Here is a 20,248-nt window from a genome sequence, read left to right as displayed (position 1 = left end):
TTAAAAGTGTACAGCATGATCTTTTTTGGATTGAGATGAAAGAAAAATATTGAAAACGGTGCAAGTCACAGAAAATTGCATTCAAACACCACACTAAGAAATAATCACACACATATTTTCGAAAATGGAGACCTAATTTTCCCATAAACATACAGAAACATAGTGATACAGGCCTTTATGTATTACTCCAGGGTAATGAGGTAAATCTTAAAAGGTCTCATGATATGGTGCTCTTTGGATGCTCTTATATAGACCTTAATGGTCCCCTAATACTGTATCTGAAATCTCTTTTATATAGACCTTAGTGGTCCCCTAATACTGTATCTGAAGTCTCTTTTATATAGACCTTAGTGGTCCCCTAATACTGTATCTGAAGTCTCTTTCCCGAAATTCAGCCTTGGTGCAGAATTACAGCCACTAGAGCCAGTCCCACAATGAGCTTTCCTTAGTATGTACCATTTCTGTGTCTGTAGCTATTGAGGAGGAGAGAGGGAGGAGGCAAGGTGAAGAGTGGGGGTGTGGCCTTGACCAACTGCCACTTTGCTCGTTTGAAAGCCAAGATGTCTCTCTCTCATGGGTGGGCCAAATTCTCTGGGCGGGCAAAGTAGAGAAAGGGGAGGTAACCTTGCTCCTTGTGACCTCATAAGGAGCAAGATTCCAGATCGGCCCATCTGAGCTTTCATTTTCTCAAAGGCAGCGCAGGATACCCAGGGCTCGGTTTACACATATCACCATTTCTAGCCACTGGGGGACCATAGGCAGGCTGGGGGAATGCATATTAATGTTAAAAACCCTCATAAAGTGAAACTTTCATGCCATGGGACCTTTAAACAAAGTTGTGCACACAAACTCCACACAAATCCAAAAAAATATAGTATATTCAAGGTGTACCTGTAGTTTAGCCTGTAGACAGTGTCACAGTGAACCTTCATGTGGTGACAGTGGTGTTATAGCAACTTCAGAAGACTTGAACAATAAGGAAATCACACACACACATTTAATGTTTTTTTATTAAATCAGTCCTACTGTTATATAACTGCTGTACATGTAACTATCTAAATCAGTGCAGGGCTTTACAGAGTTATCTTTATGTGGATAATCACTGAATATCCTGAGGCTGTTAGATAACATAACCCAAAAAGATTTTAAAGTGTATGTTTAAAGCATTGTGTACATTGAATTTAACTGTTGTATGAGTTTTAATCCATGTCAGCAACATTTTCTTTGATGTAGTTAAAGTGATGGTTCGGAGTAATTCACCCTATGGTCCTTTGCACCATGACCTCGAGCCAAACACCCCCGCAGAAGCTTTTTTCACCTGGGTCTAACACTGGGCGAGTTAGCGTAGAGTAGCGTTATCAGCTGAATAGCTTAGCGCAGGGGCTAACGGACCCACGTTTGTATCTCGTAAATTACCCCACTAATAATGCCCGAAATGATACCAAACGTCTACAAGTAGTACAAATAGGTTATGTACTCATAAAACGATGGATTGGAAAGTTTGTAAGTACACCAGACGTTTATGTAAATAACACTTGCCTGCTGGCTTCTGCTCTCTGCTGTTGTTGTTGCTGCTGTAAGACGAGTGCTTAGGGACGTCTACAAATTACAACACCGAAAAGAGATGCAACAAAAATATTTTTAAATTTAACTTTTTTTTTTAAAGTAAGTGCTGTAGTATAACTATCAGGAGACAAGTAATAATTGAGGTAAGTTTGGAGACATTACCTTATTTAATCACTTAAGCACTCCTCTAACTGCGGGTAGCAGCAGCAGCAGCAGCAGCAGCAGAGAGCAGAAGAGAGCAGGCAAGTGTTCATAAACTTCTGGTGTACTTACAAACTTTACAATCCATCGTTTTATGAGTACATAACCTATTTGTACTACTTGTAGACATTTGGTATCATTTCGGGCATTATTAGTGGGGTAACTTACAAGATACAAACGTGGGTCCATTAGCCTCTGCGCTAAGCTATTCAGCTGATAACGCTACTCTAGCTAACTCTCCCAATGTTAGACCCAGGTGAAAAAAGCTTCTGGGGGGGTGTTTGGCTCGAGGTCATGGTGCAAAGGACCCTAGGGTGAATTACTCCGAACCATCACTTTAAGTGCAAAGATACAATTTATTACAACAGTTACAACATGTTAGCATGCTACAGTAACATATACTAATCAGCACTAACACAGGGTACAGCTGAGGCTGGTGGAAATGGCATTAGTTTAGTCATATATTAACGTATTGGACAAACTTTAATACATTGTTTTCTATGGAGGAAATTCGAAGCCTGCCTTCTGGAGACAACAGTTTTTCTCTAGGAGCAAGAAATATAAAGTATGCTACAGTAACGTAGCTTTTTTTTTTAAAGCACAGGTTGCTATGCCATTTTTAGATTAGACTTTTATGCAATATAATATCTTACCGTTGTTCGCAATGTACCACACTACATTGTCAAATTTAAAACATTTATTAATGTAACAATAACCTTTATCTTCAGTCAATTGGAAACTTAAGCAAAATAACTCTGCCAGATCCACATTGCAAGGCATTGTGTAAGGAACAGCCGATGGCTTCTGGTCTGTCATGATAAACAGGGTCACTATCATAATGAACATCAAAAAGTCCACCAAACAAATAATCTCCTTCCAGCTGAAAGGGGGGCTGGGACACATTGAGCCAAGGCACAGAAAACCAGAAAATGTTTGGTAACACTTTACTTTAAGGTATCGACATAATCGTGACATGACACTGTCATAACTATGACATGACACTGTCATGAACGTGTCATAAACATTATAAGCAAGTCATAAACGTGTATGACTTCTGTCATTAAGTGTCATTTGGTTTTCATGACAAGTTGACATTGTTTGGGTTGTCTTGATTATGACAACATGACAATCAAAGTGACATTACCAGAAGTTGTCTTGGTCATGACAAGTTGACATTAAATTTGTTTGGAGTCTCCTTATTAAGACAACTTCACAGTAAACAGGATGACATTATGTTAAGTTGTCATGACAAAGACATCCTCTGGTAATGTCATCCTGGTTAATGTCAAATTGTCATTACAAAGACATCCCAAACAAATGTAATGTCAACTTGTCATGACCAAGACAACTTCCGGTAATGTCACTTTGATTTGACGTTTATGACAGTGTCATGTCATAGTTATGACAGTGTCATGTCATGATTATGTCGATACCTTCAAGTAAAATGTTACTAAATGTTTCATTATTGTAGTTACCGGTCTCCAATCTGAAGTGAACTGTGACCTTGGGATTGCATGAGATGTAAGAAATGGTTGAATGAGAATACACAAATCAGTATGCCAAAATCATCTCAACTGTCCCTACCGTCCTTGTGATGTACAGTGCATTCAGAAAGTATTCAGACTATGGGCTGAAATATGTGCCACCAGAAACTGAATTTGAATCATTTATATTTGAATTTGAATTGCTAAACTTGAATAATTGCATTGAAAAACTGAATTTGAATCACACAATTTGAAATTGTATTGTTTAATTTGAATCATTGCATTGAAAAACTGAATCTGAATAGTATAATTTGAAATTGAATTCATTCGTTTGTAACTGAATTCCAATAAAATTTGATCTTCACTGAAAATTCAACTCTCTATATATCCTCACATTCAGTTCTCACTATTCAGATTCAGATCATGAAATTCAATTTCAAGTTACTGAGACAGACATCCGGGTACTTGGAGGATGAAGGAAGAGCAATCGAGCGCAGATCGATAGGTAGAGTTCAGTAGAGTGGCGCAGGATTAGCACTAAAGATGCCAAACGGTTTATGGATGTTGGAACGAAAGAAATGACAAAAAACAAACAGCAAGGGATAAAAGTTCACAGGTGAGAACGTGTTTTATGATATATATGGCGCCTTGGACCTGCAATCTGAGCTCCGGCGGCAGCGGGAGGTGGTGAGTTCCGTGGCCCGGCCGCAGCGTCTCTTTCCCCGGGCAGGAACACCGCCTCGTCTCGCTGCTGCGCCGGTCCCCGCTGATCCAGATCGGACCGGCCAAAGACAGAGTGGTGATCGGCAGGATCTTCCACGTAGTCCAGGACGACCTGTATGTAGATTTCGGCTGGAAGTTCCACTGCTATTGGGGGCCGGCGGCCGGAGAGAAGCTAAAGCGGGGCAGCAGAGTCCGTTTGCGGAGCTCACTGCCCGCTTCCTGGAAGCCAAAACCGACACCACGCTGCTGGAGGCCCGGGCCGTACTGCTGGGACAGCTGGAGGGAAGGGAAGCCCGGGAGAACTAGAACCAGGACTCAGCGGAGCGGACTGTCGAAGCCTGCTGAAGTTTAAATTACAGGTTTCCTAAAGGGAGTCTGGCGGGACTCGGACTGTGGACATGATTTTAAGTCTCGTTAAATAAATAACTACATGCAGAAATGAATGAATAAATAGGAGTGCCTGGACATTTCAGTCTGTTTAAACTTCACTTTGAAGCAGAACCTCTTAGTTCAGAAGGGTGCAGTTTCTGTTTGGACTCAGATCTGTGAACTGATTATAATAAGTATTCTTTTTATAAACACATGAATTAGTCTCTTTGTTTTGTTTGTTCCTGCACATGATGATAAAGCTACACTTTTAAATCACAAACAAAACTAACTTTAATATGTATATAAACGCTCTAAGGAAAGAGACAAACGATCAGATATTAGAGTTGATTAAAAATAGACTCGTTTTAATGTGGAAACATCTTGTATAAACTCAGGGGACTGGCTCTTACATCACATTGTATTGCAGGCTTGCTGATGTACAAAGTAAACCAATGCAATTCAAATGTTTAAATTAATTAACATGTATTAAAATATGGATAGTCACACTACTTTGCATGCAGTAGCCTAGGCTAAGGTAAGTAGCGATAGTTCATTTTAAGTTTACTTAAGTGGAAGAATGTGACTAATAAACCTAGGCCTACTAACACCAGGCATTACATTTTCAACATTGTGAACAGGTAGATTATATTATCTATGAGTCTCTGGGTCAAGGCGAGGCTGTGCTCCAAAACGTTTGTGCTGGCCGAAGAGGAGTCCTGTGTATCTGCGCCACTGAACTCTACCTATCGATCTCGCTTGACGTTCTTTTCCTTCATCCTCCAAGTACCCGGATGTCTGTCTCAGTAACTTGAAATTGAATTTCATGATCTGAATCTGAATAGTGAGAACTGAATGTGAGGATATATAGAGTTTTTCAGTTAATTTTCAGTGAAGATCAAATTTTATTGGAATTCAGTTACAAACGAATGAATTCAATTTCAAATTATACTATTCAGATTCAGTTTTTCAATGCAATGATTCAAATTAAACAATACAATTTCAAATTATGTGATTCAAATTCAGTTTTTCAATGCAATTATTTAAGTTTAGCAATTCAAATTCAAATATAAATGATTCAAATTCAGTTTCTGGTGGCACATATTTCAGCCCATATCAGACCTTCACTTTTTTCACATTTTGTTATGTTGCAGCCTTATTCTAAAACCATTTAAATTAAGTTACCCCCTTAATGACAAAGTAAAAACAGGATTGTAGAAGTCTTACTAAGTAGGGGGGTTGCTGTAGCTCAGAGGTAGAGAGGTTCGCCCTCAACCACAAAATTGGCGGTTTGATCCCGGCCTTCTCCAGCCACATGTTCTTGAGCATGACACTAAAACCCCAAGTTGCTCCCCGGAAGCTGTGTGGCTGTTGACTGTCCTAATCCTAATTGGTTAAAGCTGCTGTAGGTAAGATTGTGAAGATCCAGGACTTTGCCAACAAATTTGAACATTGACAACTTCTCAGTCCCTCCCCCCTAAGCCCCTCCCACACAAGGTAGTTTGACAGAACTGCCGGCCGGCATGTCAGACAACATTTTCAATAACTAAACACTACTCACCAACCGTAAAACGATGCTAACTAGCAGGCTAGCATTAGCCATTTCAGCATCATATCAGACCGACCACTGTGCAAACGTTACTATTATCCTCACCAACGTAGCTTTGTGGACTTTTGACTACTAATAACCAAGTGAAAGATAAATCATTTATGGTAATTATGTTACCTGTCGAGAAGAAATGTGGCTACATCTGCATCGTTCTTCAGATCTTTAAAATCCCGGAGCTCACGCCACCTCTGAAAAGCCATTCCAATATTCACCCGAGTTTAGGGAAACCTTTCTGCAGCTCGTGCGCAGGGAGGTGGGGAGGGGAGAACGCTATATATGCGTGTGCGTGCCTGAGCAGTGATTGACAGGCAGATAGACCCCCCTGTGGCAGTGATTGGAGAAAATCAACCGGGAGCGGGGGTATTTTGCCAATCGATCTACAGGCTGTAGGTGGTGGCAGAGGAGCTGGATTTTTTTTATATTACATAATTCATGTAGTTCTACTGGAGCATAGGGTCAGTTTCAGCAAATATGACAGAAAGTTAGACTTACCTACTGCATCTTTAAATGCTGAGATTGAACTTCACTACATTGTACTGTACGATTGTGACAAATGATACAAAGTTTCTTCTTTTCAACAGAGTTCGGGGTGGCAGTAGCTCAGTCTGTAGGGAGTTTGGTTGGGAACCGGACGGTCGCAAGTTCAAGTCCCCCGTACAGACCAAAGTACGGAGTGTGGACTGGTAGCTGGAGAAGTGCTAGTTCATCTCCTGGGCACTGCCAAGGTGGTCTTGAGCAAGGCACCGAACCCCCTGACTGCTCAATTCAGTATCAAATCATAACAAGAGTTATCACGAGACACTTTACAGATAGAATAGGTCTAGACCACACTCTATAATTTACAAAGCCCCAACAATTCTAATGATTCCCCCAAGAGCAAGCAGCGGCACGGGGGGTGGAAAAACTCCCTGTTAGGAAGAAGCCCCGGACAGAACCCGGCTCTGGTGGTAGGTGGGTCTGAGTTGCGCGGGTTGGGATGATGTGAACAGTGGCAATAATAGTCACATTAAAGATAATGGAACAGTGAATTCAAATGGTAGTCGTAGTAGTTCATGTCATATCAGGGCGCTGCAGAGCGTTACAGGATGTAGCGTGGAACAGCAGCGCATGGATGGACGTAGCAGGAAGCAGCAGGACGCAGCATGACACTGCAGGGCACCGCAGGGAGTGCAGCAGGACCACGGCGACAGCTGCAACCAAGATCTTGGTGCCAACGTACTCCAAGGAAATATGCTGGGTGAAAAAAAAACATATGGACTCCGGGCAGTAATCTCCTCAGAGCTAGGTTAGTAACAAGCATTTCTGGGACGGGATGCACACAAATGGAAAGGGAGAGGAGAGAGCAGCTCAAATGCTCAGGGTGCCTGTCCAGCAGTCGCAGCACCCTCACTCTGAGATCTCTCCATTTGTGCATGTATAGGACCTGAGCATGTGCCTGTATTTCAGGCCTGTGTGTAGTTTGTCTAACAAAACAGAGTGTAATTGTAATTTGCTCACTGGGGATTATCATCTTGTTGTTTGGAGCCAAGGAAGGAGTTGGCGGAGCGCTAAGCTAAATGCTAAGTTGCCAGCTAATGTTAGCACTAGCTTGGTTAGCAAGGTGCATCCACTGAACGCTGAATTAGACATTTTAGGCGACCACAATGTTACAATTAGCTTGAATGAAAACATACTGTGAAAGGGTCAAAGTTCTAAGATGAAAACACAGACGGCTGTGGTAGCACCTTGTCAATCACAAGGTAGCAACGCCCTAAAGAATACCCTGCTTTTTTACTCTAAATGGTACCTTGAGCAAAGCCATTAACCCAAAACGCTGCAGTGGAGCTGCTCAGTGGCCAGCAGATCAGACTGTGGTTGTACTGGGCAGCTTCCAGGTGTGAATGTGTCTAACTGTGTGAATGTGATCAGGGCGTTCCTTCAAAAGAGAGGCTTCCTCTCAGTGCACCTTATCTGAATAAATAAAAGGTAAAGAAAAAAATGAGGGGGGGAAATGAATTGCAACAATTTCAACATACAGCTGCAACATAATGTGAAAAAAGTGAAGGGATCTGAATACATTCTAAATGCAATGTATATACACACAGGGTTAACCAAGCATCATGAGCAAGAAAGTTTAATGGCTCACGTTCCTCATTCCTCCTCTGCCAAATAACAAAATTATAAATGTAAAGTTCCAAGTACGTATAAAAATGAGAAATATATTAACATTAATGGGAGACACTTTGTTCCCTCTGTTAGAACATTTGGGGTTTTGTTTTTTTAAAGTTTATATTCCTCCAAAGCAGCCCAGGCTTTAAGAAGTAAGACTTATGGTGCCATTGAGTGGTTTGAGAGCACTTAAGGAGAAGTTGTACTTGTCTCCCTGATGTGATGAGTCCATGCACAAAACAGCAACATGGAAAGTTAGATATTAACAGAGCAAAATATTTTCTAGCACGAATGAATATCGTTGCACATTTATTCTTTTAAATTGTATTAATTTTAGTTTCACTGTCTTTTTCTTGAATTCCTTATTACCAATTTAGTTTAAGTGTGTAAGATTAGATAGAATTATAAACTGTATTTAATGGAGTACTTTTGGAAATAGAAGTGTAGGGACACCTTGAGCCCAGATAAAATTTTTGTTGTTTGTCCTTTCACTCTCTTCCAGGAATCTACAAAATTTGAGACTGAGACACATATGCACTGTTTGAAGGGACACAGCCTCTTTAATAGCATTTGGAGTGAAAAAAATTACACTTAAGTTAATAAAATCAAGTTTTTGTTTTATAACTGTAGCACAAGAAAACAATAACATGCAATCCATGAGAAACATTTAATTCATCAAATCTAGAACCCAATTAACCAGTTCTGCTTTCATCAATTTCAACTGAAATGGATTTAAACACTTGGAAACAGTATGGTGGTTGGAAGAAAAAAATAAAAATAATCTCAAAAAAAATTTCATATTTTAAAATATATATATATACACATACAAATCCTCCAGACAACCCTTTGAAACAAACTTTTTACAGGAAAATGTATTGATCCCTTACAGTGCTGATCAAAGTTTAGTAATGACAGATAATACCCAGCAGTCTGATAAAAATGGAGAAAAAAAAAAAAACAGGTTTATAGAAAAGAAAGTTACGATCACCACCCACTTCATCCATTTGTTATAATAAAAGCTCTCAATCTCTGTTTTCTTATGTGTCCTCTGCAAAAGAAAGAGAACAAAAGTTTGCTTGGAATGACTATATTTATCATAATGTTTTTCAAAGTAAACAGATTATAACAACAGCTAGTCTACATAAATCGAATGGACCCCAGGCTTTGAAACCCAGATGGGTAAATGTTTCAAAGAGAAAATCGGGGTCATCGGGATAAACGTGTAATTGCATGACTATTATTTCAGATTAGACCTCGTTATGAATTGGACTTGATTACTGGCTGTGCATTTGAAGACAAGTATATTTAGAATTATGCACATCATGGTGTAAAAGAACCAACATAAAATAAATTCATTGACTTGCCATTTCAATGCCCCCTAAATAATGCTAAATAATTTGGTTTATAGGGTTGCTTAACGACAAAGTATCCCATCTGTTAAACTCTACAAAGGCGCAAAAGTAAAAAGAACTGATTCAAAAGGTAGACTACAAGCTACAGGAGACTAAATAGGTTGGGATTAGGGACGCTCTCTTTGAATTATGCATTGAATGATGTGGTTGATAGCTGAAAATTCACTGTTAATCATTCATATTGATGCTTGCTCCACTGGCTATGCTAGTGAGAATCGGGTAATACACAGAATTGCATTAGTTGCCAATTCAAGATAAATAAAAAATATTTCTGCAGAGTGTCAATTATTTTAAGAGATTCAATTTTATAGCCATTTTTCTGTCCGTCATGAATGCATATTCAAGTGAAATACGACTAATTTCACAGTGTCTGCATTTAGTACAAAGGCCAACTGCCTGAGACACTTGTGAGCCAGAGCAGTCGCACACTTTTATCACAAAAAATGAAATGACTCAACTCGGAGACCGTTGCGTTTTCTTTCAGATTTCATCTTACACATCTAATCATGTTGTTATTTTTACACTACTGACTTTCAATATTTAACTTGTTACAAAAAAGTAGGTGCCAATATATTAATCAAAAATTGGCAGATTTATTTAACTTGGGAGAAGGAGATGTACTGGAATCACCATCATTGAAAAAATAAACAAACAAAAATCACAAATTTCACAGCAACTTTTTTTCAGTGTGGATCTTTCTTGGTGACTTTATACTTACCCCATGGGGTTAAAAAGGCAAAAGGCAGCACTTAGTCTCCAAACTACTGAACAAATGCAGACCAATCCTAAAATGAGGATCGGGGTCCTCAAAACAAAAACAAAAAAATCCTAACCCTTAATAGACTTATTTGATCCACGCTGCTCATATCCTCAACACTGACCATGGATCAAAAGTTGTATTTTTTATGTTATGTTTTCATGTTACTTTCCAGCTTACAAAAAGAAAATAAATCTCTGACCCTTGTCATTCCCCACTAGCTGTGACCGATTAATTTAAAACGAGGAGGGGAAGGGGAAGTGGGAGATTTTAACTAGCAAAAGTTTTCCCTGTGTCGTCCTTGCCTTTGTATGTTCTCTTCCCATGTGTGAAGGGTAGGTATCTGTACTTGACCATATGCTAGAGAAGGTGGGGAAGAAAAAGAGGAGAATTAGCAACATGTATTTTAAGGATTTGCTTAAACATTTTTTATCAACGTATCCCATGAGATGAAGTAGCAAAGTGATTGCTGGTTTTATAAAAAAAAAAAGGGTAACTACCGTTTTTTTTTTTTTTCTTTCAACCTGGCCCCTATTTTCCTATGTTTTTGTGTATAAGTGACTGATGGGAACAGCAATCTTTGACATTGGTTCAGTATTAAGCGAGAATGCTGCAGTTTGCAGTGGCGAACCATTCTCCAATTTAAGTTAATAGGGCAATTGTGCAGCTTGTTTTGCCGTTGCCAGGCTCAGATTAATATTCGAAGTGTCTGCCAACATTATGGAAAGGATTTCTAAGGACGTCGACCTGTTAAAGAGTGAGATCCTTTTTTTTAAACATAAAAACATCCGCGAAATTGCATTCGCTAAAGCCACCAGACTTCCATGTAAATAAACAGTAATTTTAGCATGAAAAGCCGTTTTGGGTCGTCGTTCCAATTTTCTAACCATCACAACTCTAGTTTTGGTTGAAATGAACACAGTTTACTGATTTACAAGTAAAAATATGTTGGCTCTATACACGCTAAAAGTATGTTTTAAAAAAAAAAAAAAAAAAAAAGTTTGGTGGGTTTAGCGCTAGCGACCTCAAAGCCGTTTCCGGTTAAACAGAAAGGTCTCAAAGAGGTTTTAAAAAGGCCTATCTCTGTAAGGATCCTGTCCATAATGTTGTCAGACATTTATACACACATACATATATATAAAATAATAATCTGAGCCTTTCAGTTGCAACATATAGCACTTTTAGTGGACCAAATTGACGATGCACATTTGCCCCATAGGGTTACATTGCAGCTCGGTCTGTGGCTGCCAGTTACAGCGTTCATGCTAATACTGGACCAATTTCAAAGATTGTTGTTCCTGTCACTTACACACAAAAACATAGGAAAATGGGTCCGGGTTGAGAAGAAAATTTTTTTTTATTTAGATATTCAATATTAAACAAATGCACTGTATATCAAGGCTGAACATAACAGAAACACCTGTACAATATAATGCAGTCAAACAAAATATCCCTTTTAGAACATATGACCTTTGTGAATGATGTTTAGTATTGGTAAAAGCTTTGTCAGAGGGTTGCTGAGTCACCTCTACTTTATTTTATGTACTGCATTATAGTCTGGTGCTTCTGACATTCTATACAGCTCACGTTCATAGTGCATTATGTAAAGATTTGCTTCTCGACTTTTGCATTTGTCACAAGCAATTCATTGCCTGTGTAATCCAAATAATACTTTTTGGATAAACTACAATGTTTGCATTACACTCTAGTACAGCTACAGTGTCAATGTATGCAGTGCATGCATCAGTCAATGTATACTTTTTACCTTGATCTGCCTCTTCATGGTGATGCAGAAGAGCATGATGAAGTACATTACAAGTATAGGCCAGAACACTGGCACATTGAAGGCTTCAAAAAATGTGCAAATCATGGCGATGACGATGCCTTTTGTCGCCGAATGCCTGGCAAGAAAATGACATACTCTGGTAAAACCATGTAACCACATTTATGACAGTGAGGAAGCATACATCAACATCCTCAAATCAAACCCACAGCAATTTAAAATGGGTTGTGTATGCCTAGACTAGATTAATGAGTTAATAAAATTAATAAATCCATATTGGAAAATGCAGGAGAAGATAAGTGGAAAACAAATGTTACAAACAACTCTTCAATACAAACAAAATGCTGTTAACTAAACCTAATATCTTAAATGTATCTTATTTTCTTAAGTTCCGTTAATGCAGTGAGTCTGAAAACTGAAGAATTGAAAGAAAAAAAAATAAAGAACCATCCAGTACTATTAGTTATCTCGCAATTTTAAAAACACAGCCATTTATTTAATCCATATGGAAAAAGGAGATTATCCTTTCATACACTAGGCAAATGCCAGTTGCATGAATAATGCAAAACCACTTTCCTCTCTTCCTGCTCTAATACACAAGAGGACACAGAGTTTGCATGAACACATGGAAGTCAGGCAAGGTTTAATAAAAACTGTAAATAGTGGAAATTAGAGGAATGTGGACTTAAACGCACAATATGAAATTTTCTGCCGCAAGGGGTCTCTCAATCAAAACAACAAAAAAAGACGCAGTTAAGTAACGTCGTTAAGTAGCTTGCAGAGTTTTTTCTGGCTCAGAATGGGCCTTTGGTGGGTCTGGGGGTCCTACCCCAGGACATTTTGAGTGACGCTAGCTTCACCGTGGAGCGTTCAGGTCCAGTCAAAACAATGCAGCTTAGCTGGCAGCGCCAGCCACACGTGTAAAATATAGCAGCTGTGGATGAGAGAGGGTCTGTCTGCTGAAAATCTGATGTTTTGGCGCTTGTGAGTTTTTTTATAATGGCTGAAACTGCTCAAAAGATGTCAACCGTCACGGTTAAAGTTTGTCAAGCCAGGCTTACAAGAGTCTAATACGTTTTTATATGTAATGTCTCTTTAGGAGAGGGTAATACTTTAGGCTTGATCTATAGATGATGGATGAAGTAGAGAATAAGTCGAGATGAGTATATACGATCACATAGGGTCACAAGCAAATACACAGATTAATTCACTCCAATATCGTTGGTTTCATCTTTTACAAACGAGCTCTGCATGACTTAAACTATGGTCACACACATCATTTGAATAAGGGTTAATCCTCGACAAGGTGTCCATTATCAGGAATTAATGGACAATGGGGAGGCCTCCCTCAGAGGCAACCGTCCTCCGCCTTGAAGGGCATTAACTCACTTATACTTTTATATATTATATTAAATGCATATTTTGATGCATTTTAATGCAATTAAAATCTTGAATTTTTGTCCACACGGGTAATTCGAAAGAATATAATTTGCAATCACTTTGTGGATGACAACAATAAATGGCCTGGCCATGAGCTGGACTTACCAGAATTTGAATTCAGGCAACCTCCTGATGAAAGGGCGGAACTCCTCGTTCTGCTTGGTAGGAAGGGATGGGCCCTCATCTGCAGGAGAGATAGGTTACATGGTGATTAATAGTTAATAAAAAGGTGAAATCTCCAATCATGACTCAGCATTAAGACTAATAATGTGTTATGTTAAAACATAAAAAAACACTATCTGAATTGTGTTTATATTTTATTTTCTTGAAAAAACCCAATTACTGTGGAACTGGTCTGAATCTCTATAACAACTACAATTTAAAGAGGAAAAGATATTTGAGGCCACAAAAGAGGAATAGTTTTTGGAACTAAGCAGTAACTGATGTATTTGCACTCTAATTCCGAGAGATCACTTGCTAATCAACAGTGCGGCTGGCACTATGACATTTTATTTCCTTGCATGTTATGACAAATCATGGCTTTGTGGATGTAGTGATCTCCTTTTGTTCGGATCCATCCATCTCCGTGTTAAGAGTTAAAAAGTGTTACACACTTCCAACTAAGCATTTAAAAATTAACGTCATCCTCAAATGTATCGATCTACAATAGTATTCTGTTTTGTTTGGATGACTGTATACCAATAAAGCTTTTGCAACAAATAAAAAGTGATGCATACCTGGGTTGTGTATGGCAAAGTATTCTTAGTAATCTTTGATAGTGAACATAATGTGAGGCTAGTTAAAAATAGGGCTGTCAGCATTAACGTTAACCGTTGCCAATTAAGGGCCGAGCATAACGCGTTAATTTCTTTTTTAATCGCATGCCACCATTTATTAATTCATTTTTACTTCACGTCGTGCCTAACAGGCTACTATTTTGACCCTTTGCCGCACCTTTACTTATCATCAAGCTGTCATACTTCCTCTTAACACATCCTACTGCTGCAGGCATGAATGGAGAAATTCAGCAGCAACGCAATTCTGAATGGCGCTTTTTATTTTCCAAAACTCCCGGACGGCTCTTAGACAAGTCGAAAGCCATATGCACATTGTGTAAAGCCAAATTAAAATATCACAGAAGTACGTCAAGCTTGAGCTAGTCCAAGCATAGTCCAGTTAACGTGACTCAGGTTTATGCTAGTGGGCTCAGGCAAAGCACTATTTTGGAGAGTGCTACTCGCCGACCTGTTATTGAAACCAAAGTGCAAACGCTGTCTCATCAACCGGTGATCACTGGACGTCAGTGAGTAATCAAAATTATTTAGAAGTTACTGCACACTATATTGACTCTGGTAAGTAGGGTTGGGTACCGAAACGTGCTGACCTAAACGGTAGTAATGAGAGCAAATAAGAACGAAAATGTTGGTGTCTGACTTTACACTACACTTGACAGCAGGTAACGTTAGCCTACCTTTAGCTAGCAGCTGGATTAAACACGGTTAAAATGCTGACAGCTAATGTTAAACAGTGTAAAGTGTGACTGTATTTCACTGTAGAGGATTCCAACACCGGGAAAGACTGCAGCCTGCAGCCCACAGACGGTGCGTTCACTTGCAGCTGCCGTTGTCGGAATTAAACACAGACGGTGCGTTCACTTAAAACAGGTAGCCTCGTGGTGCATTCACAGTAATTGTAAAATACCATTTTCCCATCTGGTGGTTGTTTTTGTCATTCAACAGCAATTTACTGGTGAAATAAGTTATTGTTATTACATTATTATTAAATCTTTAACTTTGACCATGGCCTTAACAATAAACAAGTTCCTGACTGTTGTTTAGTACCCTTAAGTTCTTTTTTTTCTTCTTTTGTTTACAGTAAATAAATAAACTAATACAAATCTTAAAGTCAAGTTCATAAAGTAACTTTCTTTGCATTAATTTGATTCCCAATCAAGATACACTGGTAAGAATTGCTTTCCATTGTTAATATTTACTTAAAAACAGTTCTGAAATGCAGAACAATAGAATTTTAATCATGTGATAAAACATGCGATTAATCGCGATTAACTATAGAAATTCAGCAATTAATCGCTATTAAAAAACATTTATCGTTTGACAGCCCTAGTTAAAAACCCTACATGAACAGGCAGGTATCAACCAGAGAGGTAACCTGCCAAATAGACAACATGACCACCTTACAAAAAAACTGATCAGATTTAATTGAGTCAACTTGCCTTCATCAAGCAGTGAAGGATCCACTTTTGGCGATAGAAAAGCAATGAACAGGTTGAGATGGTAGATTCCCAAAGCATATGTTACTATATACCAACCCTGAAAAGCAACATAAGGAACATCACCACATTAAAAGGCTTTCTGGGCAGCCAGTAAACATGAATATGCACCTTTGTTACAATACACATATTACAGGTGAGAAACAAAACAAAAAAGATGTAACGTCACTGTCTCTTGTAGTGCACCCTAAGTCAATCTTTCACCTTTGGTGAAAATCAGCACAAAAAAAACAACAATGAGCCTTAAACATAATGCAATCCAATACAACAGCCCAAAACTACTAGTTGAATAATGAGGTGAATGAATGCCTTTAACTCAGACAGCCTCAAAAAACTTCGACATTGCAGGGCCAAGTGATCATTTTGTAATGGGGTTGCTTTTATTACATAGCTCATGGGTTACATTTGCTAACTTGCACAGAATATAGTAAAAATGGGAAACAATTACCTGTAGTATGTACACTCTGATCATGTAGACAGCAGTAAGTAGTAGAGTGCTTGCCCATCGCACTGCATAGAATGGTGTTGACTTGTCTAGCCATGACTGATAGACCTGTAAAAAAAAAAAAAGATAAATACAAAAAAGGAAACAAAATGTAGTCATCAGAGGTAGATAATAGCACTGATGAACTAAGACACAACCTTAGATCAAACACTGCGCAGCCTTTGGAAAACACTGTCACTTTTAGACACAGTAAATTTGGGCATTAAAGCAACATTGTGTAACTTTTTTTTACCTTAAAATAATACCTTCAAACTTATTTTGATGCTACTCTGACTTGTAAAAGGGAAAATGGCACCTCTGTCATTCCCACACCCTGAGATTTCTGATGGACAGAAGGCTTTACTTGTTGCCAAAGTACTGCTAAACGCTAATTGCTGCTAACTGTATAGCTACCGTCAGCTAGTTAGGTGTGCTGCCACGACTGGGAGCTCGAAGCACCAGGGGAGTGCTGGTGTTTATATCGCTAGCACAAGAGCGTTTGACCGCTCAGAAGAGGTTTTCAGGCATGGGGAGGAATGAATGAATGTGGCGACAGTGTTGTCGTGCCAGAACCGGAGCTGGGCGATCGGGAACGGGTTCACCAGCTGCTACAGACATTATGACAGAGGCTAAGAGACCGAAGAGAGGACAATGAGGAAGCTAAAAAAAAAAAAAAAAAGAAAACATGAGAGAGTGACCGAGCTGCAGCCTGACAACTCGGACTGGCTTTTAGTCGTTGGCAAAATAAATTCTTGCAAGACAGACGGCGAACTGGCCATCTTGCTGTTTAACTTGTAAGTAATTTTAGCTGGCTTGCTGTGTCTTGTGTTTTTGCAGTGTTTGGCTGTGTTATCATAGTTGTCAACTTACTAGCTTTTGATAATAAGTAATACAATCGTGACATGTGCATGTGTACAGCTGTCTATATTTACAACAGCGGTGTACAAGTGAATTACACTTTGAAACGGTATGGGTGCCAAATCGCAAAAAATACAAATATTACGCAATGTTGCTTTAATTGAGCATCCCATGACTACCATTGCCCTAATTTGTATTTATTGTATAGGACTATATTTTAATTTAAGTATCCTTTATGAACACGTCTTTTTCTAACTGACTGACTAACACAATTGGACAAATGTATGGCTATCTTACCACACAGTGGTACACTGTGGAACACTTTTTCAGACCACTGCTGAGTATAAAGATTGAGGAGTACTACTACTGAGTGATTTTTTTTTAAACTACAAACAAGGGAAGAAAATGTGATTGGAAATATTAAAGTGAAGCATTAAAAAGTACTACACCAGAATACTGTCCTGCTTATCTGCAAATCATGCAGGAGACATGTTAAACCTAAAGATAAGCCTATGTTCGCAAGTGTGATAACAGGTACAGCAACACTGGTCCAGTACAGAGGATTTCTGAAAATCAAATGTGATTGGCCTAACCAATTTATTCTATACAAGTTACTTTAATCACCACCAGTTTAATTGATACCCAGTTAACATTTAGCAAGGTAAATAGACTGGTTGCTTAATGGTAATGACATATGGAATCCAGTGTTTAGGAGTATTAGATTATGTAATCCCTAATTCCTAAATGATACATGTGTGATTTGAGTAATAGACACGTTACCTGTCCAATCCGTGTGAAAAAGGCAGCCACTACAGATGATTTCCCATGGATTGACTCCCCAACACTGTCCCCTTCTGACATTCTGCCCGTGAAGATGAAAAAAAAACTTTTGATTAGTGCTGCCTGAATATAGGCTACTTGGCTAGTTGAAACAGACTTTATAAGATGCAGTGGGCAGTACCATTATCTAGCATGCACAAGTCTAGCATCTTCCACTCCTGTATATTGGCTGGAATATCAATCAAGTTTCTAAGACAGCAAGGTGGAACTGTTTCCAGCCTTCAGTTTTTGTGAAGAGACAAAGCACATGTGACGATTCACTTCACTTGCTGTTAATTATCTCTTTTTTTACTGTGCTTCAACAATGAAAATCAAAAAGAAATGAAACTTCAATAGTTTTCATCATATTTCTTTATATTTTTCGAAAATATACTATACATGGTGTTACAATAATCTACACTCCTGCAAGGCCTTTTCAAGCAATAATCCCAAGGGTGCCTGTAAATTTGGATGGGATTATGGCAGTTACGGGTCATTAATACCATAAAGTTAACGTGTTGGTAATAAAGATCTAGTGCTAATAATAAGCATAATAATAAACATCTGGTGTGCTGAAAGTGCTTTCAAGAAAAGATGAAACAATAGGGATGGATATTTCTGTCTGTATGCACCACATACAGTAAGTGTGTTCCTTATTCTAAATAAACTGTGTGCCTGCTTTTTACTGAAGGCACTGACAAATAAGCCATCCAGTAAGACTAGCTGAGAAGGCGACGTGCCCAGTGACATGTGTGATCAGCTTTATAAAGAACCAGCCGTTTGAAGCTGTAAAGAGCAGAATCTGGTGACTGTCTCTGTGGTGTACTCTTACAACTGTGAGTGAGTCCAGATTGGCAGCTGTCTGACAAGTACACATGAGCAGTGAAAGAGGAGATCAGAATGATTTCCGTGTATATTACGGACATGGTATATGGCCTGAAAAACAAAATCTAGTAGTCGCTTTGTTAAAACTAACAGGCTAAGTAACTATGTGTGTAATTTACATCTAACCAACGGCGACATATTTCGGCTGCTTTTACTTTGGACTTTTCAGAGAACCATTGACATCGTAACGAGTGGATCATGTATTTTCTAGGTAAGGTTAGCTGATTGCCCACCTCTAACATTGTAGTTTAGGGTTATGTTTCAGATATTTGATTAGCAAATTGCACTGTGTTGCCGGAGCGATTACAGGGCCTTTTAATGACTCATTTTGACATGAACGTTAGCTAGCTGAAAAAGGCAAGATCGCGTAGCAAGAGCTGTTCGTGGTTATAGCTAACGTTAGCTGCATAACTAGCTAGCCAGCTAGCTAACAGGCTTAGCTAGGTAGTCAGGAAGGCAGCTAATAAGTCATATTTTCACAACAAGCTTTCTCGGAAAACCATAACATGAATACGATCGAAACTAATCATGCAGTAACTGTCACAAACGTGTCGTCAGTGGTATTATTTTAAAGTTACTCGCATTAAATTACAAATTAGCCTTAAAATAGCTAACTAGCTAGCCATCTAATGTACATTGCCCTTTGGTCCAAATTACCGCGTGTATGGGTTATGTAGTTTTAGTAAAGCTTATTAAAAAGGTCTTTATCGGCCCTTAAACTAATTTACGTAACTACATTTCCCACAACTGCAGCGTAGCGCCTATTAAAGTCTTGCAAAACAAAATGTGGTCCATGAATCGCTCCCTTTCCATTGCCATTTACGTTCATCAGAAAAACGTTGAACTACAAATACCAGCAAGGAATGTAATTATCTGACAACTCACTTCCGGAGATACGGTACTACGTTGCCAACGGTTCCACAGCTAGCCAGCTAGCCCAGTTACAAATGAAACCATTCTCTAGTAATCACATCCGTACTCACTGAATTATACAGTCGTTTTGAAATGTGTTTCTTGGTTTCAATAACTGTTACACGTCTACGTATCTTGGTTTTGTTTGTAAATTACATTGAAAATAGTCCTACTTGAAAATGTCCTTTCTTACCTGATACGGCCGCTGTGTCACTACCCGGCTCTACCTAGCTAGCTACACTAGCCACTTCTCGTGCAAACTGGTGTGAACACGTCAGTACTTCCGCGAGGATTCGAGTTGATGGCAGGAAGGATAGTAGAGCCCCGAATACATCCATGCCCGAAAACGATGAACTAACTTTATTAAATTCAATTTCAAGATTAAAGACTTCCGCCCAAGGCCGATGAGTATATATGCTGCCTACATTTATGCTATGACGTTACCCATTGGCGATGTACTTAAATGATAAAGAGATACATTAAATTTAGTGATGGGCGAATGAAGCTGAAT

The 20,248-nt window shown here is 38.9% G+C and overlaps 1 protein-coding gene across 2 annotated transcripts; it reads right to left on the bottom strand.

Moving 5' to 3' along the window:
• Positions 1–8,632: 8,632 nt before the first annotated feature.
• rer1 (retention in endoplasmic reticulum sorting receptor 1) lies at positions 8,633–20,063 on the bottom strand. Of its 2 annotated transcripts, XM_039801247.1 has the most exons (8): positions 19,931–20,063; positions 17,902–17,983; positions 16,228–16,332; positions 15,723–15,819; positions 13,595–13,673; positions 12,032–12,167; positions 10,572–10,626; positions 8,633–9,145 (listed from the first exon to the last, which is right to left on the bottom strand). In XM_039801247.1, exons 2-8 carry the CDS (start codon positions 17,980–17,982, stop codon positions 9,135–9,137), a joined length of 564 nt encoding a protein of 187 aa, XP_039657181.1. In that variant the 5' UTR covers position 17,983; positions 19,931–20,063; the 3' UTR covers positions 8,633–9,134. The 2 variants fall into 2 exon arrangements, with proteins under 2 accessions (XP_039657181.1, XP_039657180.1); XM_039801246.1 differs by having other exon boundaries at positions 8,633–10,626.
• Positions 20,064–20,248: the final 185 nt, after the last annotated feature.

The sequence above is a fragment of the Perca fluviatilis genome, chromosome 5, assembly GCF_010015445.1.
Source record: "Perca fluviatilis chromosome 5, GENO_Pfluv_1.0, whole genome shotgun sequence".
Classification (NCBI taxonomy): Eukaryota; Metazoa; Chordata; class Actinopteri; order Perciformes; family Percidae; genus Perca; species Perca fluviatilis.
Note: the sequence above shows the minus strand (reverse complement) of the source record. Positions and strands in the feature narration are given on the sequence as shown.

Bases quoted from the DNA above. Each gene is read 5' to 3' on its own strand.
- rer1 (XM_039801246.1), bottom strand. From the start codon at position 17,982: ATGTCAGAAGGGGACAGTGTTGGGGAGTCAATCCATGGGAAATCATCT. The intron at 16,333-17,901 runs GTAACGTGTCTA...TTTTTTTTACAG, and splicing joins TTTTCACACGGATTGGACAG to GTCTATCAGTCATGGCTAGA. The intron at 13,674-15,722 runs GCAAGTTGACTC...TCTCTCCTGCAG, and splicing joins TCCTTCACTGCTTGATGAAG to ATGAGGGCCCATCCCTTCCT.